The sequence below is a fragment of the Gambusia affinis genome, linkage group LG06 (assembly GCF_019740435.1).
Source record: "Gambusia affinis linkage group LG06, SWU_Gaff_1.0, whole genome shotgun sequence".
Taxonomy (NCBI): domain Eukaryota; kingdom Metazoa; phylum Chordata; class Actinopteri; order Cyprinodontiformes; family Poeciliidae; genus Gambusia; species Gambusia affinis.
Genome location: NC_057873.1, coordinates 1,529,133 through 1,556,310, shown reverse-complemented (window position 1 = coordinate 1,556,310; position 27,178 = coordinate 1,529,133). Strand labels below are relative to the sequence as shown.

At 43.7% G+C, this 27,178-nt stretch overlaps 1 protein-coding gene across 8 annotated transcripts; it reads right to left on the bottom strand.

Annotated features, from left to right (window-relative positions):
- Window positions 1–112: 112 nt before the first annotated feature.
- On the bottom strand, window positions 113–23,561 carry ece2b (endothelin converting enzyme 2b). Of its 8 annotated transcripts, none has more exons than XM_044119842.1 (20): window positions 23,229–23,561; window positions 15,536–15,622; window positions 13,311–13,446; window positions 12,041–12,256; window positions 11,834–11,958; window positions 10,896–11,042; window positions 10,748–10,813; window positions 10,455–10,643; window positions 8,257–8,399; window positions 7,535–7,649; window positions 7,454–7,459; window positions 5,957–6,067; window positions 5,780–5,878; window positions 5,588–5,665; window positions 5,362–5,465; window positions 4,605–4,715; window positions 4,455–4,522; window positions 2,235–2,425; window positions 2,018–2,113; window positions 113–1,143 (listed from the first exon to the last, which is right to left on the bottom strand). In XM_044119842.1, the coding sequence occupies exons 1-20, from the start codon at window positions 23,259–23,261 to the stop codon at window positions 967–969; spliced, it is 2,298 nt and encodes a 765-aa protein (XP_043975777.1). In that variant the 5' UTR covers window positions 23,262–23,561; the 3' UTR covers window positions 113–966. The 8 variants fall into 8 exon arrangements, with proteins under 8 accessions (XP_043975777.1, XP_043975779.1, XP_043975780.1 ...); XM_044119844.1 differs by lacking the exon at window positions 23,229–23,561 and adding an exon at window positions 16,017–16,051; XM_044119845.1 differs by lacking the exon at window positions 23,229–23,561 and adding an exon at window positions 15,820–15,838.
- Window positions 23,562–27,178: the final 3,617 nt, after the last annotated feature.

The window sequence follows — 27,178 nt, the reverse complement described above, 5'->3', positions numbered from 1 at the left end:
TTACGTGTTTCAGAGACTTTAGGTTTCATCTGTGAAATATCATTTCTTTACTGAAGCTCCGATGCTTGATACCTGCAGCCGTTTTTGTCTAAGCCACACGCTCAGGGTCTCATTTAACATTTCAACACTTTATTTTGGACTTTGAAGGCAACATTCTGGATCATGGCACATTGTTCCTCACAGCTGAAGAAATAAAAGTCACTAACCTCTGGGTTTAACATGGATTCTAGGTAGAGTGGATATAAAGGACTCAACTGTGAAACTGGCACAAATAAAATGGTGATTAATTCCACTTGGATGCAAGGTGACAGACAAACAAAAGAAATGAAATATTTTAAAATGGAGATCAACGACAATGAAAAGAAAGGCAAAACTCACATTTATGATTAAAGCCGAGACTAATGCCAATTGGCTGTTCAATTAGCTGTCAGTGGGATTAATGAAAACATTACATAGATCTTTAAACATTAAAGCGATTTGGTGTATAATAAAACCTCAGACTGTACAGATTGATCATTTAAATCCTCTGATTTCTTACAAATGTACTCATTCTCCTCCCGACATCCAGCCAATCAAACGACAGCTTCCTCACACAAAGGGAAGTTATGGGCCAGTTTGGTATGGTATCACAGTGATAGACGAAGATACAGAGATCTCTCGTACAAAATACAACCACAAATACCCATTAATATTAACGGTGATAAAGCAAACATCAGCAACACTGCCCCCCCTCCAGCGGCATCATCGCCATCGGTCCGTCACGTCTCTGAAGTCCAGCGACGCCATTCTGTTTCCAGACAGGAAGTCAGTCTGCTCGTCGCTGAGTAACTGATGAACTAAGGTTTACACATGGGCCGCGAACGCAACACGGGGTCGTGCAGAATCTAAGACACTGAAACAGCAGCCAACCTGGAGATTGACCTGATTAACCTCTCCGTATCATCACTGCCGGTCCTCTTTGCCCCTCTACCAGACCTCACAGGGCTTCCCGGTGTTCATGGGCGTGCCCTTCGGACAGTTGAAGTGACGGCTGAAGTCCGGAGAGTTGGCTAGAGTGCCGATGACTCTGTATTTGGGAGGGCTGTGAGGATCAGTCACCAGGCCCTCGTGAGCGCTCTCTGGTGTTCGAACCGAGCACCACACCTGAAACAAAGAGTGTTAAAGATGGTTCATAGGTCAGGACAATATCCAACCTCAGATGACCAGGATAACTTGTAACTTACACTTGTTTTCTGTTTGACTTTCTAACTTTTCACATTGTTTTTAGTTGACATTGCCAACTTGGGACTAAACTTCATCCTGAACCACCAGAGTTCTCCCTCCCTCTCTGATTGGATCTCAGCAGGCCCGTCTGTGAAACTCTTAAAGTTGACAGATGATACCTCCATCCGTCTGTGATGAGTGCAGACTACAGGTGGATCACCATGTCTACTGTCACTAGGATCGACCCTTCGTCTGAACTTCAGATTGTCCGAACACATCGGCGCTGTTCAGAAGACGATCCAGCAGAGACTAGTAGAAGTAGTCATTATTCATTATTGTTAGTCCATCACCGTGTGGTTTGGATCATCCACAAAAAAAAAATAAAAATCATCCAGACTGGAGGGAACAGTCAGATCTGGAGAGAGGATCATTTGGACTGACCTTACCTCAATCCAGAACTTGAACTGGTCTAGTTTCAGGAAAAGGGCAAGCAGCATCTCTGCAGACCCCACACATGTTGGACACAAACTGCGTAGTCTTACCTTTAAAGCAGTTTATACTTTTCTCTTGATTAACATTTAAAGAGACAAGTATAACTAAAGTCAAATTGATTGTTTACATGCACAAACTTAAATAACTGATTTTGATTTTACTGAGGTTTCTGTACATCTCACTGAATCTCAATCAAGGACTGAATAACTCCGACTCCTTTCATTTTCAGTCATTCTGTTGTAGATTTTTTGTATCAATACCTGCATAATTCAATCTTACTGGAAAGGTAAGCAAGTTTTTATTATTTTTGGAAGAAACTCACCTGAGCAAATCCTAGAAAGAAGAGCTGGTTGTTAGTTAGGTTGACTGCAGGGAGTCTCTTTTCTTCTCCATTTTTCTGGATCCATGATTGGTATGCCTTAAGAAAAATCAACACCAGCTTAGAGATGATGTCAAATAAAAGCATAGATATTAACTAGAAAACTCAGTGGTTTGTGGTGCTTGTAGTATAGAACGGTACAGCTTGTCTGCATACTCACATGGTAAGCTGCTTTCAGTCCGCCGTTGTCAGCAATGTTTTCTCCTAGAGTCTGTTTTCCGTTGATTGGCTCTCCGTTGACGGTGTAGTGGTTGTACTGTTCCACCATGCACTCCGTTCTCTGTCGGAACGCCTCCACTGAAGAGTTCTGCCACCACGGCCTCAGGTTGCCCTCTTTATCATACTCCCGACCTGACGAACAAGAAGATGGTCTCAAATGACCTGGTGTTGGATCAGGACTCTAAAACACAACATGCGCTCTGAATCAACTTCAAGCATTTCAGACTGAAACTCATTCTGGGCCTCAGCACTGAGAACCAAGCTATGAAAGGGTCCAGGTGGCATGTTTGTCCTGTTCTAGCGCCAAATATCTTACAATGAAGGTTTCCACACATCTTTGACTTTTTTTTTTTTCCAAAGAGTTTTTGCAGTGCTAGTGGCTCATATTTTTTTGCGACAGTAAGCAGACAGGAAGGCGGGTGAGGAGCGGGGGGAAGACATGCGGCAAAGGTCGCCGGGACCGGGAGTTGAACCCGCGACGTCCACATCGAGGACCAAGGCCTCCAAACGTGGGGCATGCCAACTCCCTGCGCCACCACATCACGCCCCACATCATTCATCAATCTCCTCTGGGGACCAATAAGGACTGCAAGAAGGGAAGTCCAACAGCCGTACCCTCTTCTCCCTCAGCCGAGGGTTTGGGATGTGGTCAGACTTTCACTGGAGTCTGAAGGACCCAATTCTGATCTTTTCACCGCTTGTATCCAATAGTTTTCAGAGTGTCTGCAGTCTGAATGATCACGTCAAATTCTATCCAAATTTTACATTATTGATGTGAGACATGAGTCAAGTCTTCATCAGAAAAAGCCAAATGCAGTAAATCCAGACAAACAATTTATGACGCACATCGGATCCCAATCCCACAACTCCTAGTCCAATCCCACAACCAAACAGACTAAAGGCCGTTGCTGCTAGCTGGGCTTTTTTAAATCAGTTTCCTTTGTCTTTTTCTAATCATGCCGTCGGCTCCCATTCCTGAATAACTTTAGAAATCCATCAATAGACAGTAGCATCCATTATTGTTTAAAAAAAAAAACAGCGCTGCTGTGTGACATCCATGCTTGGAGGGCTGTGGATTGTTTTGAGGCCGTGAACCGTTCAGACAGAAGTTTGATTACGGCTGCAGGTAATTAGTCCGACTTAAAAAAAATAAAAATAAATTGGAACTGAGCATCAAGACTGATGGTATTTGACAGAATGTAATGTTTCTGCATTACATGATGTTTTTATGATGTAGAGGAATTTGAACTACCTTGTTACTGAAATGTGCTATAAAAAAATAACTGCACCAGCATAGAAATGCGTTTCTATATTTTTAATCTAATATTTGTGTTTTTATGTCAGAAGAAGACGCTGTCTGATAGACTGTCAAGTCACTTGAATATTAACTTCCTAATTTTGGCCACCAGATGGAGCTATTCATCTTTTTTTTCTAAAATGTTTTTACATTAGGACAATGTGCTCCAAGAAGCCTATGAGAACATTAGGAATTGATAATACTGCAGTTCCAGTCCAATCATTTCATCCTCTGGTAGATGTCAGACTGGTGACAAACCTGAGCTGAAATGGTTAAGAATTGAGATTTAACTGGATTCAATTAGCAGGGCCTGTAAAGATTAAAGGAAGCTGATATTTTAACATGTTACAGCTGTTCATTTTCCACTTCGACACAACTGTTCCCTCCAACCGCATGTTGCCTTTTGTATCCAAAGTTATGGAGAAAGGTTTTCAATCGACTCCTAAACGTTTTTTAAAAACTTATGACATGTATGAGAAGTTTTGTTTTTAATCTCAGCCCTTTAAAGACTTTTTAAACAAACATTCTTATAACTGAAATCTGGAGGGATTCAGATGTTTTAGTGGTACAACTCTAAAACAGACCTCACAGGAAGGAGCCTCTCTGTTAATCTAAGGGCTTGTTCTTCTTCCACAAGGCTCCATATTGGGACCATCCTCACTGCTGCCAATGGAGACGCACCGAACCTGGCTAGAACCCAACCAGACATTAACCGGCTGCAGTGAGATCTGACAATGGTATCCTAGCATGGATGCCCTTTTTGCTCAGTCGTTTCTTTTTTAGAGCAATAAAGTGAAAGGACAACATTTGTGGACGATTTCTAAGACATACAGAGAAGCCCTCACATCAGGTCGGTGCCCTTACCCTGATCATCAAAGGCGTGAGTAAGTTCGTGACCCATCACAACCCCAATGCCGCCAAAGTTCAACGCTCTGAAAAACAAAACCATTTCATTCAGTTTAAAATATTTCAAAGTTAAGTTCTGAAGAAGGGTGGATGTGGAGGTAAACGGACTTGGGGTGGTCGTGGGCGTAGAAAGGAGCTTGTAAGATCCCGGCGGGGAAGACGATGCCGTTCTTAGTGGGCATGTAGTAGGCGTTAACTGTAGGAGGAGTCATGCTCCACCTGCAGGAGGAGAAGAACTGGAGTTAAGAATTCAATCTGTCGGCTTTCAAACGTTCCTCATTTCTCCAGAAGCAACAGTGTGATGGTGTGTTCAAGTCCAGTTCTTCACCAAAACACCAAGAGATGGGTTTACAGATTTTCTACAAAGAAGCAATGCCTTTTAGATTTTCTTGGCTCAGGTGAAGTCAGACCCTGATATGGTCACAGAACAAAGGTTCATTTCTATGAAACGAGACCGGTTTCACTTCAGAACAACGCTTTGTTACCTAGAAACTCAAGACCAGGGTTGTGGTAACCCATGGGAAGAATTGAAACTGAGACTCTGCACATTGTGTACATTTTCTCAGTCCAGTTCCTGCTCCAAATGAGTAAACGGTCATCTCCACTTAAAGATTACACATACAAAAAAAAGGATTAAATTAGTGTGTAACTGGAGGTTTTGGATAAAATGTTCTTTTTTTGTTGTTGAATTGGAGTCAGTCTCAAAATAAGTCAAACAATCTGCTGGGAATGGACTCGGCCTACACAGTGTGTTCAGGTTTTATCAAGTTGCTTCATGATTTTCTGCCAATGAAGCTACATAGTTGGGTGAAACTGGGTGAAAGGAGGATCTGAAAATGTTCTGTGAGGTGCGTTTCTGGGTTACTGGTCTTTGTTGGGAGTCTTCCTCAGCTGGTCGGCCATCACTCTGGCTGAGAAGTTGTAGAAGTTCAACATGTTCTGGAAGAAGCCGTCGTCCGACACCTCATACTGAAACACAGCCAAGATGAAGTAATGACACATCTCCAACAGCAGGGGGCAGAGGAGGTCCACTTTAACATCTGAACCAGAACATGAGTAAGTCGTGTTCTGTCCAGACAGCCGTCACTCACCCCGTCGTAAACGTCGTCCAGCTCTTTGGGATCCAGGATGAACTCTGGGAAACCGATCATGTCGTAGATCGCGTCTGCCTGCCAAGAGAGAAACACCACCAGTACCTTCAGGACATCATGTCTCCATGACGACAACTCAGGCAGTTCAACATGTCTGAATGTTGTTGGTAGTCCTGAGACTCCATCCACTACCTTGTCCTTAGCAGCTTGTCGCGTCTCATCATCCATCCAACTGAGACGGTCGAGAGAGTATTTAAACGCAGAGCGGATCTCGTTGATCATCTCCTCCGCCTGATGGGAAGAGAGCTGAAGTTGACCAGGTGGGACCTCCTGGACCAACCAAGACATCAGATACACACAGGGACTTACAATCTCTTTGCTTTGCTTGTCAAACGTTGCCTTGACAAAGAGAGCGCCAAGAGCGAAGCCCAGAGTGTCGTCGGTGTTCCCGATGCAGGTCTGCCAGCGTGGGGTGCAGGACTGCAAAAAGATGAGCAGTTAGAACCGACCGGAGCCGATTGGGGCCGACTGCAGCCAGTTACAGCCAGTAACAGGGAAAGGTAGGGGCAGCTCAGACAATGTTCAGTCACACCAGAGGTGAGGCCCAGCCTGCCAGCCTCTAAGAACCATTGGCATGTAGTGATGAGAGAAAGATCCAGTGTCCAAAACCAGAGTTAGTCGAGTGACTTCAAAAACCCAATAATGTAAGGATCTGAACATCCCAATCCACCAATACTGAAGAAGGTTTCATGATGAGAACCATCTTCAGGAAGACCAGTTGCCTTCTATGGAAGCATGCTACAGTGATTCCCAAACACCCAGAGGAAGACGATCCTCAAAGCCTGAGAAAAACGGCTTCAAGAGACACCAGGTTCAGCTGCAGCAGAAATGTTTGACTGACCTGGTTTTAGTCTCTTATTGAAGGTGGACGTTTCAGTTTAGGAACTTTACTGAACTCAAGGGTCATTTTTACCCCATTAGCCTGTGAGAACCAGTCTGGAGAACCTTTTCTTCCTTCTTCCTGTCTGCTGCTGGTCCTAACATTTCATCACCTACAGACATTACCTTAATGCAAAGCTGGTAAACTTAAAGTAATTCAAAATTATTCTAATCTCTTCTGACCAGTTAGAACCCAACAGAACCAGACTGAACGGGTCAAGTGTTCCCAATGCAGGTTGGGTAATGGGAGAACTGGAGTTGAAATAAAAGGGAAAAATTAAAACATGAGGACAGGAAACAGAACTCCTGTGTAAACAGTCTTTCCTCATTTCAAAATAAAAGCATAAAATTAAACATCAATGTTGAACTTTCTTAAAGCAAATGTTTACAAAACGGCCAAGTAAAATATTGCTTTAGACTGTGTAGAAAAATTTATTTAGGGGAAGCTAAGTGAGCTAAAGGTTTTCAAAGCTAGCAAAAGTAAAAAATAGCTCTAAATTTTAGCTCCACATTTTATTATTTGAAGAAATTAATTTATGGGAAGCAACGTGTGCTAAATAGTTTCAATGTTAGATAAAGCACTCAACAAAACATTAGAGGATGTCTACCCACCACTGCTTGGGACTTTATTTTGATATTACCTGTCACAGTTTAAGGAGATTGGAGCTAATTATTCCCCACAGAGTCATTAAACATCCTTTCAGACAACTTTCATCTGTGAAACTGGGTTTAACTCCTGCTTTCCACCAAGAGCAGAGCTGAACCAGAGAAAACCAGTTACAACAGGAGAGAATCAACTGTTCCCAGCAAATACAGACAAACTGGACCAGTTGGAACCATCAACACACAAGAAACCACTTCAAACTGGTTTGGTTTTTCCATTTCAAAGCCGAGGAATAAGGATTACCAACCGCAGGGAATTCCTACCTCCATCTGGAAGAGACAGGGCGTCAGCAGGTGAACTGAGCTCAGGTGAGGGAGCGTTAGCGTTAGCGTTAGCAGACGTACCTTCTTGGTGCCGTAGAGACTCTCCAGCAGTTTGTCCTGAGCGTTCTCGAAGCGCTGATCCAAGGTGGCGACGCCCTTCTGGACCAACGTCCACATCATGTAGTTGTTCAGCAGACTGGAGGCAGAAACAGCAGCGGCTGAAACACTGGGAAGAGCGGCGTTTCTCAAAGTGAGGGGCACGACCCCATGAGGGGCCGCAGGAGATGCTGGAGGGCCGCAAACCATTGGAAAAGTAATCATTTTAAAATGTAGTTTAAACAATTTATTAAAAATGGAGATAGAAGTTGGTAAACTTTTATTGTCCCACAGAGGGGAAATTTAGGAAACTATTTTACATTTTCATCTTTCTGATTGGCTGCCGAATTTAATAACCTCCTCAACCTAGAAGTGGAAAACTGAAGTGTAGAGATAAAAAAAAAAATGATGTGATTAATCTAAAATTACATACTTTCCTATCAAGACAAAATTAGTTCTGCTAAAGCGCTAAATCAACACGGTCCGATTCAACATCAGAGTAATAAAGTTATAATAAAGTCTAAATTTTGAAGCAGCATTTGTGGTAAATGGATAAAACGAGACAAAAAAAAAAAGAAGAAAAAAAACAAGCGGTAAATTTAAAAGTTATATTTTGCTTGTGGATCAGAAACTGTTCGGGCGCTGTGGAGTGGAAGTGTGTGGTCTGGGTCAGAGGGCCGGACCCTTCCAGGACCGGCAGCAGATACCTGCGGTCCGTCTTGTTGATGAGCTCGGACACCTGCTGCAGATACTCTCTGGCGTACAGAACCACAGGCTCGGTGTCGTTCAGGTCCAGAGGAGCCAGGGAGAACGTCAGGAAGTCCAGCCAGTCCACAGCTGGAGCCAGCAGCTGCAAAACAGGAAGAGGCCACACTCAGCACTACGTTTCCCATGAGCCTCGGCTGCAGGGCACCATGGAAACCAGACATGCAACGCTGATCCAGACTGCTCAGCAGTACGAGCGTGCTGTGGGGCAAAAATAATCCCCGCTGAGGCAGAACCTGAACGTTCAGAAAAACACAAATGAGAAGGTTTCCTGCCGTTTCCCACCAGCAGGAGGCAGTAGAGCTGGACCAGACTTCAGACAGGGCAGCGGCCCAGGGCTGCAGGTTTTTGGGGGAGGTGGTCACATAAACTTTTCAAAATTTTATAAATTTTTTTTTTTATTATTGTTTACAGATGCAAGTTTTGCAATCAGGTGACTATTATATCTGGAGTATGCAACTCATTAAAAATATATTTTTACATATTTGTGGAACCCGTCACTTTCTGTGTGGTGATGAAGTAAAAAAAAAAAAATGGCCGTTTGAAAATCAGGAAGCCATGAAATGCGACGAAAATCCTATCTGGAGATTTTAACACCATTTTAAGACCAACGCTCTGAACTGTGACAAAATATCCAGGACATTGAACATGAGGATGATTAACAGCGCTAAGCCCCGCCCCCTGGCTCTGATTGGTTGTTTTCTTCAGGCAGCAGCAGCTCAGGAAGGAGATCAAACTTTTCACAGATTATTCGTCTCAAACTGTCATAACATGGTTTCAGTTTGAACAAACATGTAAAAACTTTTTTTCATTTTACATACTTTGGGATTGCTATGAATGTAAACAACATTCAAGCATTTGAAAACTATTAAGTTATAATCAGTTTCTTTGGGAACAACATGGAGCTGCCAGCAACAGAGGTTCTCAACGTGGGGGTCGGGATCTCTGGAGGGGTCGCAAAACAACAAGCGGAAGGTCGAAAATTAAATGTCAAATAATGCACAATAATTATGCCTTCTAATACTTTTTTGTTAAATTCACTTCAAAATACTGATAAATATCTACATTTATTTTTACGTAATGAGAGAGAAATAACTACATGCAGTTTTAGGGGCTCAGATGCTGAAATGTGACGCTTTTAATCTCCCATTCATCCGTTCACACCTGCTGACGTAGAACATCATTTACATTAATGTTCTGTAATTTGAATTAATAAAATAAGTTATTTAGTGGCTCACATTCTTGAAAGAGGTCGTGTGACTTCTGATCAATAATTGATCGGAGTCGTTTTTCCCTGAGCTGCGCTGATGTTTAATTCCAATATTCTGGATTATTTTGATGCAGGAAGGAGATTAAGAATCAAATCTGATCAGAATCTGCTGGTGAAGCAGCAGCACCACGGTCCAAAACAACCAGACCGACTCTGGCTTATGCAACAACCTGTTATCTAACAGATACAGGCGCATAGCAACGGCTCATGGCAACAGTCGCCATGGTGACCCTGAAGGACACAGAGGATGCTTCGTGGCACAGAGCTGAAAACTCTCCCATCAGATTAGAGATTAAATCCTGCAGAGATCGGAGGGAACAGACACGACCTTTCACCCCAACCAACAGCGGCTGACTCGTCGCTCTTCATGGAGACGAGATCCGACCCGGATCAGAACTCAGTCCATCACAAACAAACAAACAAACAAAAAAAAAACAGCATTAACTGGTCGATTCTCACTTGCAGCTGCTGTAAAAAACTAAATATAAACCGGATTATATCAGATCAGTCCTGCTGCCGTCCAAACTGAAACCACAGGAGGGCGCTGGTAAACATTTATAGAAGGGGGAAGTTGAGTGGAAGGAAAAAGTGTGGCAGGAAAAAAAACAGGGATGACCGCAGCCTTGAGAAGATTGTCAATCAAAATCCTTCAAGAGTCTGATGATTGCTCATCGAGTGCTGCATTCAGGCATATTCATGGAAAGTTAAGTGGAAGGAAAAGGTCTGTTGCAGCCTTCAGCAACAAAATCCATTCCAAAATGTTGTTGAGATTCAGCAGGACTGGACTCAGAACCTGAACCACAGAGCAGAACCAAAACCGGTCCAAAGTTCTTTCACTTCATTCAGAACCAATCAGAACCCGACTCTCACCTGCAGCTCGGCGATGGTGACCTTGTGGTAGATCTTCTCCTCGTCGCGGCGCTGGTCCTGCGGGACGGTGATGTTGGCCAGCGCCGTCTCAAACTCCAGGATCTGCTGCATCTGCAGCTGGGTGGCGCTCTTCTCTCCGCCCAGCAGCGTCCCCAGCTCCACCATGTAGTCCAGGTACGCCGCCAGCACCTGCAGGGCACAGGCAGACCGGGTCATCAACCGGGTCACCGGGGACCACCGAACCACAGGCAGACCGTATCGGGCCACTGATACGGCCCTGCAGGAAGCCTCACCTTCTCATTGGCCGTCTTGTTGAGGTAATAGTCCCGGGACGGAAGGAAGAGCCCTGATTGGTCCACCTGGAGAGCAAAGCAGCAGGTGAGCGATTTTACCTGGAGGTCAGGAACTCGTTGGTCTGAATGTCTGGAATCGAACCAATACCTGGATGACGTTACTGTTGGAATTCTTGGGATCGGTGCTGACGCCCACGCTGAAGAACGGCTGGGCTCGGTACGGACCCGACACCATCTTCAGAACCTCCATGAAGTTGTCTTTGTCCCACGGACCCGTCATGTTCCAGCCGCCGATCTGCAGACGGACCACAGGGTCAGAGGTCAGGACGGGTCAGGCAGACTGCGGTGGTTCACCACAACACCAGGGTGGAAAGATGGCAGCCACCGTTACTGGAAGGGTTAAAGGTCATCTCCAAAGCGACTGAAGACCATCATCCTCCAGAGAGGAAGACTATTGATCTTCATGGAGGTCAAGTGGGTTGTACTTTTAGCAATGCGGTTACTATGGAGACAGTTTGACTGGGCAGTTGTGGGCACCGCTAACTAAAAGGCTAGCTGTGCTAACCCTTGAGAGCTAAAAATAGATATTTCATCTGCTAATGCTAATGCACGCTTCCAACACCGCTAACCTCAACTACATTGATTCCAACTAGAAAGATTTATTTAGGGAATGCTAAACATTTTCAAAGTTAACAGCAACGCTAAGCTAGAAAAAGCAGAGCTAATTTTTGGCCTAAGAAATTATCCAGAAAAATTTAATTAGCAGGAGCTAATTGTGGTAAATATTTCTGAAGTTTTCAAAAGGCTGAGAAACTTTTTTGCTTAGCAATTTCCCCAGACATTTTTTTAGAGGAAGCTAATAGCGCTAAATATTTTTCAAAGATAGCAAAAGCACTATGCTAAAATTCTACTACTATTATGGGAGCTAATTTTTAGCTTAGCGCTTTAGATTTTATCCATAAAAATTCAATTAAAGTAATTCAGAGGAAGCTAATAATATCAAAGTAAGAAAGAACCCTCATAAGCAAAACAGAAAATTTTTTTTGCTCCGCTGTTAGCAGAAGAGCGCCCCCCACTGGCAGCCACCTTGGCTATCAGGTCTATGAGCGGCTGAGAGCCGAGCTCCTCGATGCGCTGCGTGTTCAGGCAGGACAGGTAGTAGGACTGGGTCTTTCTCTCGGCTTCACTGGTGCCGTTGAACGTCCCGTTCTCTGCACAGAGGAACAAACCCCGTCAATGTGTTCACCTGGTTCCGGCCGGTTCGGACCCACCCTCTGTTTTTGTCTCATTTACCCAGCAGGTGTTTGAGCAGCGCCTGGTTCTGCTCCCAGATGCTGTTGAAGGTGGACCAGCGCGAGCGTCCGTCCGGCAGCGGGTTCTTCCTCATCCACCCGCCGCAGGCGAACTGGTAGAAGTCCTGGCAGGGGTCGGCGCTGCGGTCCATGGCCTCCACTATCTGACTGGCCACAGTGACGCAGGCCTCCGACAGGCACAGGCCCCGCCCACTGTCTGCAAGACAACACGGAGGGCAAAACGGTGACGGCTCAGAAGAGGCTGAACCCGAGGGAGAGGAAGAACCACGGAGAACAATCGGAGGATGACTGAAGATACAGACGGGTACCACAGGAAAGAACCGAAGAGGTTCGGCAGGAAACAGGATGTTCTGCCTGTGATTGGTTCTTTTTCATCCAGGGAATACTCGGATTGGATGTGAGCAATCTGTCTGCGCTCAGCTGGTGGTGTGGCTCCTTTACTTGCCCTTCAAGTTGTGAACACCGTTTTAAAAAGTTGCTTTTATGTTAAAAACACATGAACATTCCCTACCGGGCTTATTCTGAGAAATGAACGTTGTTAAGGTGGACTGCAAAACAATAGTGCCAAAAATCACCATGCTAGCTGCCAAGTGTGTGGCTGAAAACCTACATAAAAAACAGTTTTACAAGTTAGGACAAAGCAGCAATTACTTATTCAATAGATTCGCTGAGCACTGTCAGATGTAAAAAGAGGCTTTCAATGACCAGAATGAACTTGTTTTTCCACCATTCAGAATGTGGTTTTATGATGCTGTAAGACAGAATTTTCAAAATATTTTATGGCCTCAACTTAGGAAACACTTTTTTTGCCTTCAGTTTTCAATCAAACTTGTGGTAAAAGTTGTGATTTGTGGCACCTTTGGCTTCCCAGAGTTGAGAAATAGTTTGTCAGAGTTTAACAATCGCCAGAACACACACAAAGTGAGCGAGTGTGAGGTTTAAACGCTCAGCTGAGGGAAAAGCGTGGGTGTTTCAACGCAGAGGCGACGCCCATGCCATGGTACGGAAAGAAGAAAGGAGCAGAAGAGGAAGAGGAAGGATGAGAAGATGGAACCAAAACCAAGAATAGGAGGAGGAAGAGGAAAAGAATCAGTCGTGGGAAAGAGAGGAGATCAGTCAGAGAGGAAAGGAGGAGGCAAAGGAGGAAAGGTGGAGACCGGAAAACAAGGAAGCTTTAGGAGGAGAGGATAAGGAAAGGGAGGAGGTGGAAAAGAGGACAAAAGGAGAGAGAAAGAGATGGGACCAGTTACCTGAGCTGAATCCCAGTCCCAGAACCACCAAGCAGGCGAACAGAGCCAGCAGGGCGGCCAGCAGCATGACGGAGAGCAGGACCTCCAGCTGGGTCCACCGGCCCAGGATGTCCACACCGCCCTTCCTGAAGCCCACCTGGGACACATAGAGGAGGCTTTACCTAGGGAACACCTGGGGGACGCCTGGGGGAACAGATGGGGGACACCTGGGGAACGCCCGGGGGAACAGATGGGGGACACCTGGGGAACGCCCGGGGAACACCAGTCCAATCTACGACGGCGTTTTAGGGCCATTGTAGATAGAAAAAGAACGAGGAGCAAATTTCTGCAAAAAAAACTCTAAAATGAGAAAAAGAGTTTCAAAAGCCAAAAATATTGATGGAATCTCAAAAAATTTTCTTTTAAAAAGTGAAAATTTCTGAGTTTGAAAAGTTGAAAATTTGAAAGAAAACAAATCCTGAAATTTTGAGATCTAGAAAAACAAGAAAATTTATGGAGTTAAAAAAAATTCTAGAATTTTTCTAGAAATTTCTGAATTTTTAAACTTTAAAAATTTCTGAGATCTCAGAATGGGATCAGACACCAACCTGTCCCACCTGAACTCCAGATCCCTTCCTCTGGATTTCTTCTGCAGTCCAACAGATCAGGGTCGAGACAAACTGCTGACTGAGCAGAAACCCACAGAATGTTCTGTTTGGCCCTTTTGGGCCCGGAAGAGTCTGGTTCCTGATGATTATCTTCTGTTTTCTTTAATCCTGATGGGATTTGTTTGTCCCGTCTCAACACTTCTCTCTTTATCCGTTTGCCTCTGGCGTTAAAGCTGCAGGTGAGCTTTCAGGTTTTAAATAGGCCATGCCCACTCGTTGTGACATCACCGCTCTGCTCCAGGTGGAGCTCATTTGATTTTTCTGCTCCTGCTGCTGATTTCTGTGTTTCTCTGAAGCAACAGAATCACGTGGATCTGTCCCGACTTCAGGAGACGATGGAGTTAAAGTGATTAGAGTCTTCTGGGATAGAAAACATTCGCCGCTGTAATCAGGCTGATTCGCCTCCACAGACTCATTTCCTGCAGCATTTAGTCAGAGCAGCTTCGGGTTTCTTCAGACTCGTGCTTTTATTCTGGGCCAATTATACAGAATGATTCAGCATTGAATTGATAAATCAAAGTTTTCAGAAAAATGATTTTATCTCAAGAGCAACTGGAAAACAGACTGCTGGTCTTAACCTAGTAGAAATCTACCAGTAGCCACCATTTCTATTTAGTGATTTTAGTTAATCTAGTTTAGTCTACACCAGCTTGGTTTACCTGAGGCTAGCTTAGCTGATTTTAGCATGGTGTAGCTTAGATTATCTTGGCTTACTTTAGCATAAGCATCTTATGCTAAAGTAAGTTTGACAGGAATGATTTACTCATTCCTGTCAAACTTAAGCTAACATAAGCAAAGATAAGTTATCTTACTTAACCTTTTGTTAGCATAGAGTAGCATAAAGCTATAAAACTGTGAATCTGTTGGTCTGCCATTTTCAGAAAATGACAGAACCCAACCATTAGTATTTTAATTTCTATGAAAGTCTAAATATATTTTGTTTAGTTTGTAGTTTTTGTTAAGCTAACTGGCCGATCTGTCGTAATCACTGTTGACAGCTGATTCAACAATAAGGCACATTTAAAAAGAAGGTTGGATCAGGAGGTTTTTATCAAACTGAATAAAAAGTTTGAGCATATTTTCCTGACAAATATTCCACATTTTTCCCATTTTAAAAGCTTCTTAAAGCCCAGCGACAGACTGGTGACGTTTCCAGAGTGACGTGGCTGGAGATCGGCACCAAACCCAACTGAGTTATGAAAAGATTTAGGCTGCAACCAAAAAGTAGAAGAAGAAGCTTGTGTGGAAGATGCACTATAAAACCTAAATTACACAAATTCTACCTAAACTTTGTGTTTTCGTTTAAACGCCCGTTTTCCCGTCAGGATTTATGATTTTCTGCTCTCTCTCTCACACAGAAAGCTTGTTTGTTTTGAGGGCCTGGCGGCGCTCCAGGCCCCCTGCTACTACTCTGTGTTGGTGGCTGTGGCCCCCCGCTGAGAGGCCCCCTACTGAAGGCCCCCCTGCGGAGCTTCCGCCCTGCGAGGCCCCCGTCTGTCCAGACAGAACTTCAACTGGAAGCTCACAAGATCCCCCCGAAGCCTGGCTCCTGTTTGTTTGTGTGGTGTGTTCACTGACCTCCACTCTGTCGGGAGACGAGGCCGCCTCAGCCGGTGTGTCGGAGCCCTCCTCCTCTTCCAGCGTAGCTCGCTTGTAGCTGGACATCTGCAGGGAGACAAACAGACCCGGGATTAGTTCAGACTCTGTGCTCCGCTCTCGATTGGGTTTTTACGTCGATCTGCTGTCTGTTCACATCAGGCGGGAAGCTGGATCGCTCCACTGGGACTCGAACACATCATCCCAAACAAACACTCTGGATGACTTGTTCAGTTTCCAGTTCAAATAAGATCAGTTTAACTTACATTAACTTTTCAGCAAGATATAGGACTTTGTTTTAAGTAAAGAATTCCTTAATATTAAAAAGCACTAGATCTACTGGCAGATTATTTCACCTAGAATACATTTTTTCCATGTTATAAGTGAACAAAATCTATGGAACCACAACTTTTTATCGATATTAATGAATTATTTACTATCCTATATGTCAGGGTGGACAGACCTGGAGGGTTGGTCTCCTGCAACTTCTAGATGAGTCTCTACTTCAACACACCTGAGTTAAATAATGAGGTGATTAGCAGGACTCTGGAGAACCTGACTGGTTCTCTGGAGAACCAGTTATTGGGTTCAGGTGTGTTGGACCAGAGAGACTCTAAGAGCTGCAGGACACCGACCCTCCTGGACCAGGACTGCCCACCCCGGATCTATGTGCATATATATTAAATTTAGTTTAGTTTTATATTTGCACTGGAAACCAAACAAAGATACTTGATAAGATTTAGTGTTTTTGCAGTGTTGTCAATGTTTCAACTGTTTTATGTGTTTTAAAGGTCAGGTTGTGCCAGTGGAAGTTTTTTATTTGTCCTTTCTTCTTGACAATGGGACAACAGTAACTCTTTCCCTGCTCAGGCTGGCCAGTAAAATTATATTTTTTATGTATTCATAATGATTTTAATTAAAATCAGAACTCCATAAAACCAGAAACTTTTCCAGTGAAGTTACAGGAAGCCCCTCAAGCTGAGAGGAAAACAAAGAACACGTCAAATAAAACTGAATCCCACCTTTTCAAGTCAAACAATCCGGCGGTAAAATGTTTAAGTTTACCTTTATGTATTCAAGAGTATCCATCCCCTTTTGTTGCTTTCACAAATCACCAAAGTTTGGTTTTTATCACAAAAATGTGTTTCTATTCAAGTTGCATTTTGAGTCTGAATACTCCAGTTAATGATTAATCAATCACTAAAGTAGCTGATGATTATTTGAATAAGAGATTAATCTGATTAATTGCTCTGAATTAGTCAGCTTGTTTTCTTGTCGGCTATCAGTTTGTTGTTGCTATCTTGGCTTTTGAACTCTATATGTGAATATCTTAGCCATGTGTGAAGCTGTGGCGGCGGTGCGCGGCCTTGGAGGCCTCGGCGGCGGCAGCAGCTTGCAGAGCACACTGCTGCAGCAGGTTCTGCAGCACAGCTTCCCGTCAGCCTGCAGAGCGTCGGTGTCCTGCAGGAAACAAAAGGTTTCCAACTGTTTCCTTCCTCAGGACCCACACTGAAACCTGTCTCCCTCTCTCTCTCTCTCCTTTTGTGTCACTCGCCCCGCTGTGTTCTCTTTAATTGATGACGCACGCAGAGTGGGGGGGTCAGCGATCAGGTTGCCAGGAGATGGGAGTGTGTGTTGTCTCTCCCTGTGAAGCCTGATGTCATTGTGTGTGTCTGTAATTAGATAATGTGTGTGAATCATCTCCATTCAGCTCTAATGGAGTCCTCTGCAGCTTATATAACATCTGTCTGTCTGCTCTTTTGTCCCCTTCCAGCCTCCATACTCTGACCTGAGACAAACACTCAGAGCGAGATGTTTCGTCTTTCAACCAAACGGCAGGAAAAACCCAAGATCCTGCAGCTCTGAGATGCTGGAACCAGATTCATCAGGTTCTGGTGCTAAACATCTACAGGAACCAAAGTTTTTCCAGCTTTTCCAAAGTTGGAAAAACTTACAGATCCACCTACAGAGGAGGAGGAGAGCCATTGGAAAAGAGAAGTCCTTTTACGATCACAATTCTAACTTTTGATTTCAGGAGATTAAAGTCAAAATCTTGAATAAATTTGAAAAATTCTGAGAAAAAGTCAAAACTCTGTGGAAAAGTGAGATTTCCCTTTTTTCAGTGACCTTAACCCTCTTCCATATCCATCCACATATAAACTCTATGTAATACAACTAATAACAATCATTAACAAAAACTCTGTCCTAAGAGGAGGTTTGAGATCATTTTCTGTGTTCATGTTGGAAACCGGACATGTAGATCGGGACGAAGCGATAGTGGAAGATATTCACACTAATGTCTCAGAAGATCTCCGACTTCCACTGGACTCTCTGGGGGTTTCGTGGTAAAATGTGACAACACGCAACACGCCAACTTCACTCAGTCAAATGGGAAATTTCACAAAACTCCTCAGGATCAAAGGTGAGTTCAGAGTAAACAAACACGACCGCCCATGGCGATAATCAGTGGACAACAATATAAAGAGATCTTGGATGATCTCCAACTTCCACTGGACTCCCACTTCGCCATGGCAGTTGGTTTGTCTTGTTTGTGTTTTGGATTGCCGTCCATGTTTCCGTCTCGTCATCTGATTGGCTACGCATCAAATTCAATAGGCTGCGTTCTTGTTTGACCTTAGGGGAACACCACATGCTGCAATAATAGTCCAATATTTTTAATATTCCTGATTTTAGATCATACCGGTCTTGACATCTTTCCTAGCAGACCAAGGGCCTCATGTCTAAAGTGGCATGTGCACAAAAAATGTGCGGCGCCATATTTTACGCACAAGTTGGTATGTATAAAAATTTAATTTGCGTCAAAGTCCGCATAAATATACGCATACTTTTTCGCTGGCGTGAAAATGTGCGGCAGCCACACAAACGTTTTCTGTGGACAATATCAAACATCAAAGCATCAAAACTTCCCTAAATCCACTGAAATCTGATGACATTCAGTTATTTAGACCAGGAAGCATCAAACCCCATGATTTTCATGATTTTAATATTGTTTAAATGTAAAAGATGAAACTGAACCGCAGTTACCCTCAGACAATAAGCTAACGCGCACACTAAATAAAGAAAGTAAGAAAGAGCCGTGTGGTACCAGTACCGGTACCGGTACCGGTCCAGCTGCAGTCAACCTTCAGTTGAGTCGCCGCTTTGTGAATGAGCCTTATGGACATAAATCATCTAGTATTTAGAATAAACGTCCACATTCCCACTCAGAGACTCTCTGTGTTTAACGCTCTGCTGTTCAAACAGACATTTATTGGATCTCTTTATATTTTTAATTTTTTATTTTGGTTTTTTTTTTTAAAGGTATTTTTATTTTTGTGAGGTGACATTATGTTTCCTCAAAACACCTTTTAAATTAAATATATAATTATCATTATTATTATAAATATTTATGCTGTTTCAAACAAGGACGTTGCCATGGTTACGGCTTCACGTGGCGGCAGACTTCCTGGTATTTATACTAATTTACATTAATATGTATTTATGGAGGCGGAGCAGCAGCTGCTCTGTTTCCTGTAAATCAGGATTTCTAAAAGCGCGGCCAGGTGCACAGAAACAACTCTTGTAAATCTTAGAAGAAACGAGGTGATAAGGAGGAAAGTCTTGGTGAACCTGTTTATGGCTTTTTAACAAGTTGTGTTGTGATATTTTTATATCTTGTTACTGTGAGAAACCTTTACACTATAATGACATGAAGTTGTCTCATTTTAATGAGGAAGTTTCTCATTGCAATGCTACTGAATTTATTTTTCAGCTGTGGCAGTTAAATGCTTCCGTAGAAACACGCTGTGAGTGCTTGCTCAACATCAGTGTCTGACCTCAGAATTGGTCAGAAACTCCTCTAAAAACATGTCAGCTTCCCGGGTGAGATGAAGCTGTTGGATGTCAGTAGAGGTCGTGTGTGTGAAGGCAGACGAGCAAATTGTTCTGGTTCTGTGTCTGACGGTGGATCTGAGGAGAAGCTGTGATCAGAACCGGTTCTGAAGTTGGATCCCGTGCTGCTCTGTGGCTTCGTTGGAAAATATTTTTCTCTCGTGGTGATGAGTTTTAATATCATCACCAGAAACAGACGAAGCTTGATTAGATTGGGTTTTGATTAGCGACAGTCATGGGTTAATGTGTCCCTGCTGCCCCTCCGGTTCTAATGAAACCGGTCCCAGTTGGTCAGTAAGTGTTCGGTTCATTTCCTGAACCTGCAGGCAGAGACCCGTTGAGCCGGTGGAGGCAGCGCCTGAATGGGTCCGACAGGTTGTTCCGGTAAGCTCTGCAGGTTTGTCTGCTCTCAACGTGTCGCCGAAGCGACGCTGCAGGAAGTTTCATTTCCTGCTGGGAACGACGACTTTAATTAGCAGGAACTCCAGGGAGCGCCGCATCTGAGAGGAACACATTAACCTCCTGACCCGAGGGCCTCAGGAGGAGTCAAAGCTCCTCCTGGGGGCGGGGAGCAAATCAGCCAGAAAGTATTCCTACCCTCTCTGTGACGTGTTCACCAAAGCTGACCTTCTTTCTGCAGAGAACGAGTAAAAGAAGCACAGAGAAAGTTTCCAAACCCTGAACTGAACTGTGATATGGAAGCAAAACAACATTTTTAACGATGTGGAATCTGAAAAGTGTGGCATACATTTGCATGAAGCTCCTTTTTCTCCTGACACCCCAAAATAAAAAGTCCTGTGTAATTAATTTCTAGTTCTAAGGCGCCTCCATCATCGTGATGCTGTAGAGAAAATCTGAAATTTTCTTTCTGCTGAACGTGACGTTTAGCTAGAGCTGGACGATCATTTTTTTCATGTTTCCTTTTCAAGAAATGTTTTCATAAAGGGTGTTTTATCAATTATTCCTTCTGTGAGTTGAACATGGACTATAAATGTTGGTCTATAAGAATTTTTGTTTAATTATGAGAATAAAGTTACAATGTTAGCAGAATAAATAAAGAATGTCTTAAAATTAAGAGAAAAAAGTCATTATATGGAGAAAATAACTATATTTAAGTTTTTAATTTTTGTGTTGGGGTTCTCATAAAATTCCTAATTTATTCTACTAATATTACGGCTTTATTATCATATTAGTATGACTGTATTTTGTAACATCATGACTATTTTAGCAACAAAGAAAAATTACACAAAACAAACTGTAGTCTGTCTCTAATATTAATATTGACCTGAATTCAAAGTCCAAATAAAGATCAGCTGTAAAACATGCTTATAAAGCAAGATGGCCGCCCTGGGCATGCTGACATCACTCAGATCGCATCGGGGGAAAGAAATACAGATTTTAGACAAATTAAATGTTTGAAAACCAAAATGTGATTAATTGATCAAATTGATTAATCGCCCAGCCAATCAGAAAGTGAGGTGACGGAAACACGGTGGACGTCTTTGTTTTGTTTTTTCCTTGTCAAATATCATCCAACTTCCCGGTCAGCCATTTTGTTTTCCCTGAACTCATGTTTGGAAAATCATCCCTGAATTTTTAAATCTTTCCAGGAATTACTGTCATCATATCACCTGATAATTACAGGCTGCCTGAACAACCAGCATCACCTCAGTGGTGGCAGCATCATGCTGCGGGACAGGGCCAATGGATGGAGCTAAAACCTGAGCCTGGGCTGGGGGTTTGCCTTCCAGCAGGATGACCAGCCAGAGACATTATGGGATGGCCTACTCAAAGTATAGACATGAATCCAGCTCAGAATCTGTGCAGATCTCCATCCAGTCAGACTGAGCTGGACTCAGAATGTTCTGATAAAACGACGGGTCGTCCCATCACACAAACAAGTACAGAAAAGCCCATTTCTACTACTGGGAACGTTTAGTGGAAGGAAAAACTCATCATCATCTGAAGCTGTTTATCCCTTCCTTTGCAGCAGGTTTTCTGTCCCCTGAGCTTCTCTGCTCAGGCTGCTGGACAGAACTTCAGCCGACCCAAATGGGTCCAATGAGCAGAACTGGAGAGACCCGATCCAGAAGGTTCTGGAACCAGTCAAAGCACTTTTATTAAAAAATAACCAGACCACGCTCATATTTATGTATTTCTCTCTGAGAAACGGATTTTTAACTGTAGAACCAAAAATTAAATCTAAAAATTAAACATTAAAAATTGTTTTAACCTGGGATGAGCTGTGGGGGCGCAGAGGTTCAGCACAACCCACATAAGGAGGCCTCAGTCCTCGACGCGGCCGTCACAGGTTCGATTCCCGGCCTGGTGACCTTTGCTGCATGTCTTCTTCCTTCTGTCATTACCCAATTTCCTGTCAATTAACTATCAAATAAAGGCCACTAGAGCAAAGGGCCCCTGGTACGTTGGGGCCCTGGTATGTTGGGGCCCCTGGTACGTTGGGACATCAGTACACTTCATGTTTAAACCAGATGAAATATTTTCCACAGTAATATCAGTGTTTTCTATTATCTGCCATCTTGGACAACGAGGCTCATCGGCTGCAGGACGTGGCGGCCGGATCCAGGAGAACCGAGTCAGAGACTCAGCAGCACAGAAAGTGGCTCTGCCTGTTGCCACCAGGCTTTCTGATGCCCAGGTTTCTGCTAATTGATTACATTTTTTTATGTGCACATTTATAGGTTATTTATTGATTATTATATTGCATGTGATTGTTCTTTTACAAACTAATATATTCTGTTCTATTCTAAATGGCTGCTGCAGAAATATTTACTTTAACAGGCCGTTTGTTTGCCGATGTTTGTTTTCTGCGTTGTTTCCAATCGTTTTCTGAATTCTCCAAGGAGTTTTATTTCCTCTAGCAAAATAAGATTTTTACCATTTTAAGCAACATTTTGTTAAAATTTTCAGCTCTTTTACTTCAGAGGTTTTCAACCACAGGCGTTGAGAAATGTTTGTTTAATGAGACACTTTTCATGTTTTTCTTTTAAAATTTGATGTCATGTCTTAAAGTACGGACTCTAAAATGTATCAAGATGAGGAATAAAGTATTTCAGAGAGAAATGAAAACATTCAGTGAGTGAAAATCTGTTATTTAGGTCGAAAGTTGAAAGTTAAAGTTTTTTCATGATAGCAGGTTTATATTAATGTTTGTAATAAAAATATGAAATAATGAAAAGATAAATTATTTGTATTAAATACACGCTAAAGACACAGTTTTAAGTTTTAAGGTTTGATGCTCCTGGAGTCCCACCTGGCCAAGTGTTTGGACCCCTGCAGTCGTTCTGCATCTGTTGATTTTATTCAGGTCCACTTCCTGCCAGCAGCCAGGAGGTTCTGGTCCGGTTCCAAACCAGCCCAACCGGTTTGTCTCAGAGCCTCGGTCCAACCTGGAAACCAGAGCTGGACTTCCTGGAGCTGGACTTCCTGTGGGAATGTCCTCCAGGTCCTCTGGTTCCAGAACCAGAACCAGAACCAGAACCAGAACCAGAACCCGTTCTGCTGAGGAGACCCTGCACGAAACCATCCCAGCATCACCTGAGACTCTGCTGAAGAAGGTCAAGCTCTGATCTGACGTCATCTAGCTGCTCAGTGACGTCACCAGGAAGGTAATTACAGCCGGAAGCTCCGCGCTAATCAATCTCAGCGACTGACGGCTGATCAGCATCCTCAGCGCTGTGACGGTCACGCGGGCCAGTGAACGCCTGCGTATTTGCGCGTGCGTGTGTACGCGTGCCGGTGTGCGCGTGTGCGTGTCTCTCACGGTGTTCCGGAGGTCCTGCAGCGCTACGCTCATCCTGGAGCTGCGAGCCGGAGAGCTGCGCGCTACGGCCGGCCCATCCTCCCCGGGCTGTCCGCCTGTCCGCTGCCTCCGCTGGGTCGGTGTGTCCGCCGCTGCCGCTGGATCAGAACCGGGACCGGGACCGGGACCGGGATCGGGATCGGGACTGGTTTCTGCTCTCTCCTCTCCTCTGCCTCTCCGTGACTCCTCAGACCCCGCCCAACATCCAACCAGCCGCTTCCTCTCACAAACAAACACACCCCGAGACACACGGGGACTGACGTCATCACACGGCCTACGTCACCTCCTCCAGCTCCCACATCTATCTATGTATCTGCTCTGGTTCTGGTGGATCCGGGTCAGTTGGATCTATGCATTGATGGTCAGAACCTGAAGTTCTGCTGAGGTTCAAATTTTTTCATCTTTTTCTGATTTAGACCTTTTTCTTTATGCTATATTTTTATTAATTCATTTATAATTGAATCCAGACTTTATTCCTGTTTGTATATCTTGATTCTGTTCTGCTTGTATTTTGGGGATTATTCTGATCCAGTTTTGTTTTTATCTGTTTGTTCGTTTCTTTTCACTGCAGTGATTTGTTTTAATTTTTATTCTGTTTTTTTTTTCTTGTTTTTATTTTTTATATTCTTGGTTAGAACCAGATTTTATTCAGATCTTTTTCAGGTTTTACTCCATAATTCTGTTTTCTTCCAGTAAATCTTCATTTTATTTGTTTTTAATATTTTCCTCCTCCATTCTTTGAAATCTTTCCTCCTGACTCCATCTTTGTTGATGGTAATTATGAGGAGAAAGTTGGGGCTTGTCAGCTGTCAGTGGACCAGAACCAGAACCCGGTCAGGGCCTTGGACCAGAACCAGGGCCTTGGACCAGAACCAGAACCCGGTCAGGGCCTTGGACCAGAACCAGGGCCTTGGCAGGGATTTGAACTTGCAGCCTGTCAGGCAGCTGATTGTTCTGCTCTGAGCTCCGACCGTGTTTCTGCAGGAAACCACCTGTCCGAAGTGTCAGAGCGGTTACTTCCTGCTTCCTACTTCCTGTCACCTGAACAGGTGCGGCTCTGCAGCAGGGAGGAAAGCCACCCAGCGGGACGCATAAATATCCCGACTGCACCTGAAGGCATCAGGGGGTTTCCGTCAGGACCCTCTGATCCAGAAGCATGAACAGTTCTGTCCCCTGCCGGCAGAAAGGTGGAACTGCGCCGACAGAAACCTTCAGACTGAGTCTTAAAAATATATTTAATATGGTTTAAACTGAATAAAAATATTTTTGTCTGATAAAAAGACTATATTTTCTTGGTCATTTTATTTTTCATGTTTGAGCTCCAGAGGAGCTTCTGGTTAAAAATATTTAAGAGTTAGCATTAGCAGAGTTAGCTTAAAGCTAAATATTTAGATCCAAGATAAATGTCTGAAGCTGAGTGTTTATCTCTCTAGCTAAATATTAAGTTAGTGAAATAAATATTTAGCTTCAAACAAAATACTTAGCTGATCTGAGCTGATCCAGGAAATCTTTTTCCTGTGGCTCATTGGCTGGGAATCAGTTGATCTAAGTGTTGCCTTACAGCTCCCCCTGCTGGCCACGGACCCACAGCGCAGTCTGAACATCAGGAAGCTTCTCAGCAGCTGGCGATCCTCCTCATCCTCAGAAGGATCTTCATCTTCTCTGACAGGAAACATCAGCATCTCATCGTCCTGCAGCTGCTGAGGAAAAGTTCTGCAGAAGAAGAAACAGAAGAAGAAGAATAATAAATCTGCTGTTGCTGAAGGCAAACTGAGAGTTTAATCAGAGAGTTTAGGCTTCACAGCTTTTGAAGGGTGAGCAGAAGAGTGGGGTCAGAGGTCAGATCAGTCTAATACATGTGGAAACAGCTCCACCTACTGGACATAATAAACTTACAGTCAAACAAGAGCAATAATTTCAGTTATTCAGGCTGAAAAATGGATTTGTCTTCAAAGTCACATTTTCACAGTTTGAAACTAAATATATAATCAATATCATTAATTTAATTAAACTCAACATTTAGTTTGCTAATTAAATGTTTAACTCAAGGCGACATTTTATAAATATTTAGTCAGTCCGAGTGTCGGCCTGGTGATGAGACCACGGTTGGTTCTGTTAGTGTTAAAACAAAAAACTGTTGGACCAGGAGAGGTTCGGTTCTGATCCGGTGCAGCAGCTGGATCAGTTCTGATTGGTTCTGATCAGGCCACTCAGTCGGTATCAGGGGCTCGACTCCTTATTTTCAGAGTTAAATTGTGAAATCTCTTCCTGTTCCTCTCCACTTGTCTTCGTTCCTGAAGGTCTTTGGTTCGGTTTTGCTCTCAGCCCAGACCGTCTCCGTATCGAACTGGACTCGATACCGAGTCGACTGGTCTGGACCCAGACTGGGTCCAGACCAGTCTCCTGACCAGTGTCCCTGTTTTCCTCTCTGACGTCAGAGCTGCTCCTTCAGCTCCTCCTGATGTTCTGACCTGGTTGGATTCGGTTTGGACCAGAACTCAGCTGAAGTCACTCAGAGAACGAGGATCAGAGACAAACATCATTTTAATGAAACATCCTGCAGCTCCTCCCAGCCCCATCCTCCCTCCATCCTCCCTCTTTCCTCCCTCCTCCCTCCATCCTCCCTCTTTCCTCCCTCCATCCTCCCTCCATCCTCCCTCTTTCCTCCCTCCATCCTCCCTCCATCCTCCGCTGCTTCAGGAGCAACTCGTGAAAGAGCGGCTCTTCATGTCACCTTGTCGTTCGGCAGAAGAAAAGCTGCAGCTGCGACTCTGAAAGAGACGAAGATGAAAACCTTCGTGGCGGCGGCGTCTCACTCTTGCAGCTTTTTGTTCTCAGAGAGACGAAGGCGACAGGAAGCTGAATCATCCTCACCTGTCAGAGCACACGCCTCGTCTTCTGCAGTTTGACAGAAATATGCAGAAACACAAACAGCCAGTTGACATCTGAAGGCCGTTTGGTGCTCAGAGGAGAACAGCAGAACCGGGTTTTGGGTTTTGGGTTTTGGGTTTTCAGGGCTGATCTTCCAGCCCACATGAATCATCTTCAGACTTCATGGACTCTAACTGATCAAACTTTAGCTCTGATTTCTCCTTCCTGACCTTTTTCATTGTGGATGTTTGGATAATTCTATCAACCTGTCAGGCCTCTGGGCTCCTGGTTCTGGTTCTGGTTCTGGTTCTGCATCAAAACCAGAACCAAACATGGAGAAGCAGCATTCAGCTTCTATGCACCACAAATCTGGAGAAAACGTCCAGAAAACTGCAGAACAGCAGAAACACTGAGTTCCTTCAACTTCAGACTAAAATCCTTGTTGTTCTGAATCATAATCAATAGAACATTGATCGATATATTGGATGGGTATCAATGATCTTGATGATGTCACTCATCATAATGTAACGTTTGTTCAGCTGTTGACTGTACAGTGTTTCCTTTATACTGATTGATTGATTGATTGATTGATTGATTGATTGATTGATTGATTGATTGATTGATTGATTGATTGATTGATTGATTGATTATTCCCTCTGGTTCTGGATTCTGTGCTGGAGAATGATCATTTCCCACCAGAACCAACCTTAAGAGTCCTGACCTGTTTATTCTGCCACCTACTGTTGGATTAATGCAACTACAAGTAGCTTCAGTTGGACTCGGAGGCGGAAGTGGTACTGAACGTTTTTGTGAAGCCGGGTTCACATGGAAAGGTTTAAAAACTGTTTTTAAATAAATAATAATAATCTTAGCTGCAACAGGTTTGGTTTTACAGTGTGTGGAGTGAAATACAAACCAGTTTTACTCAAAATATTCAGACGGCAAATTTCGTAAAACGTCTCGAGATCGGATGTGAGTTCAGAGTAACAAACATGGCCGACGAGGAAGACGCCGTGGCGACAGTGGACGACATTTAACAG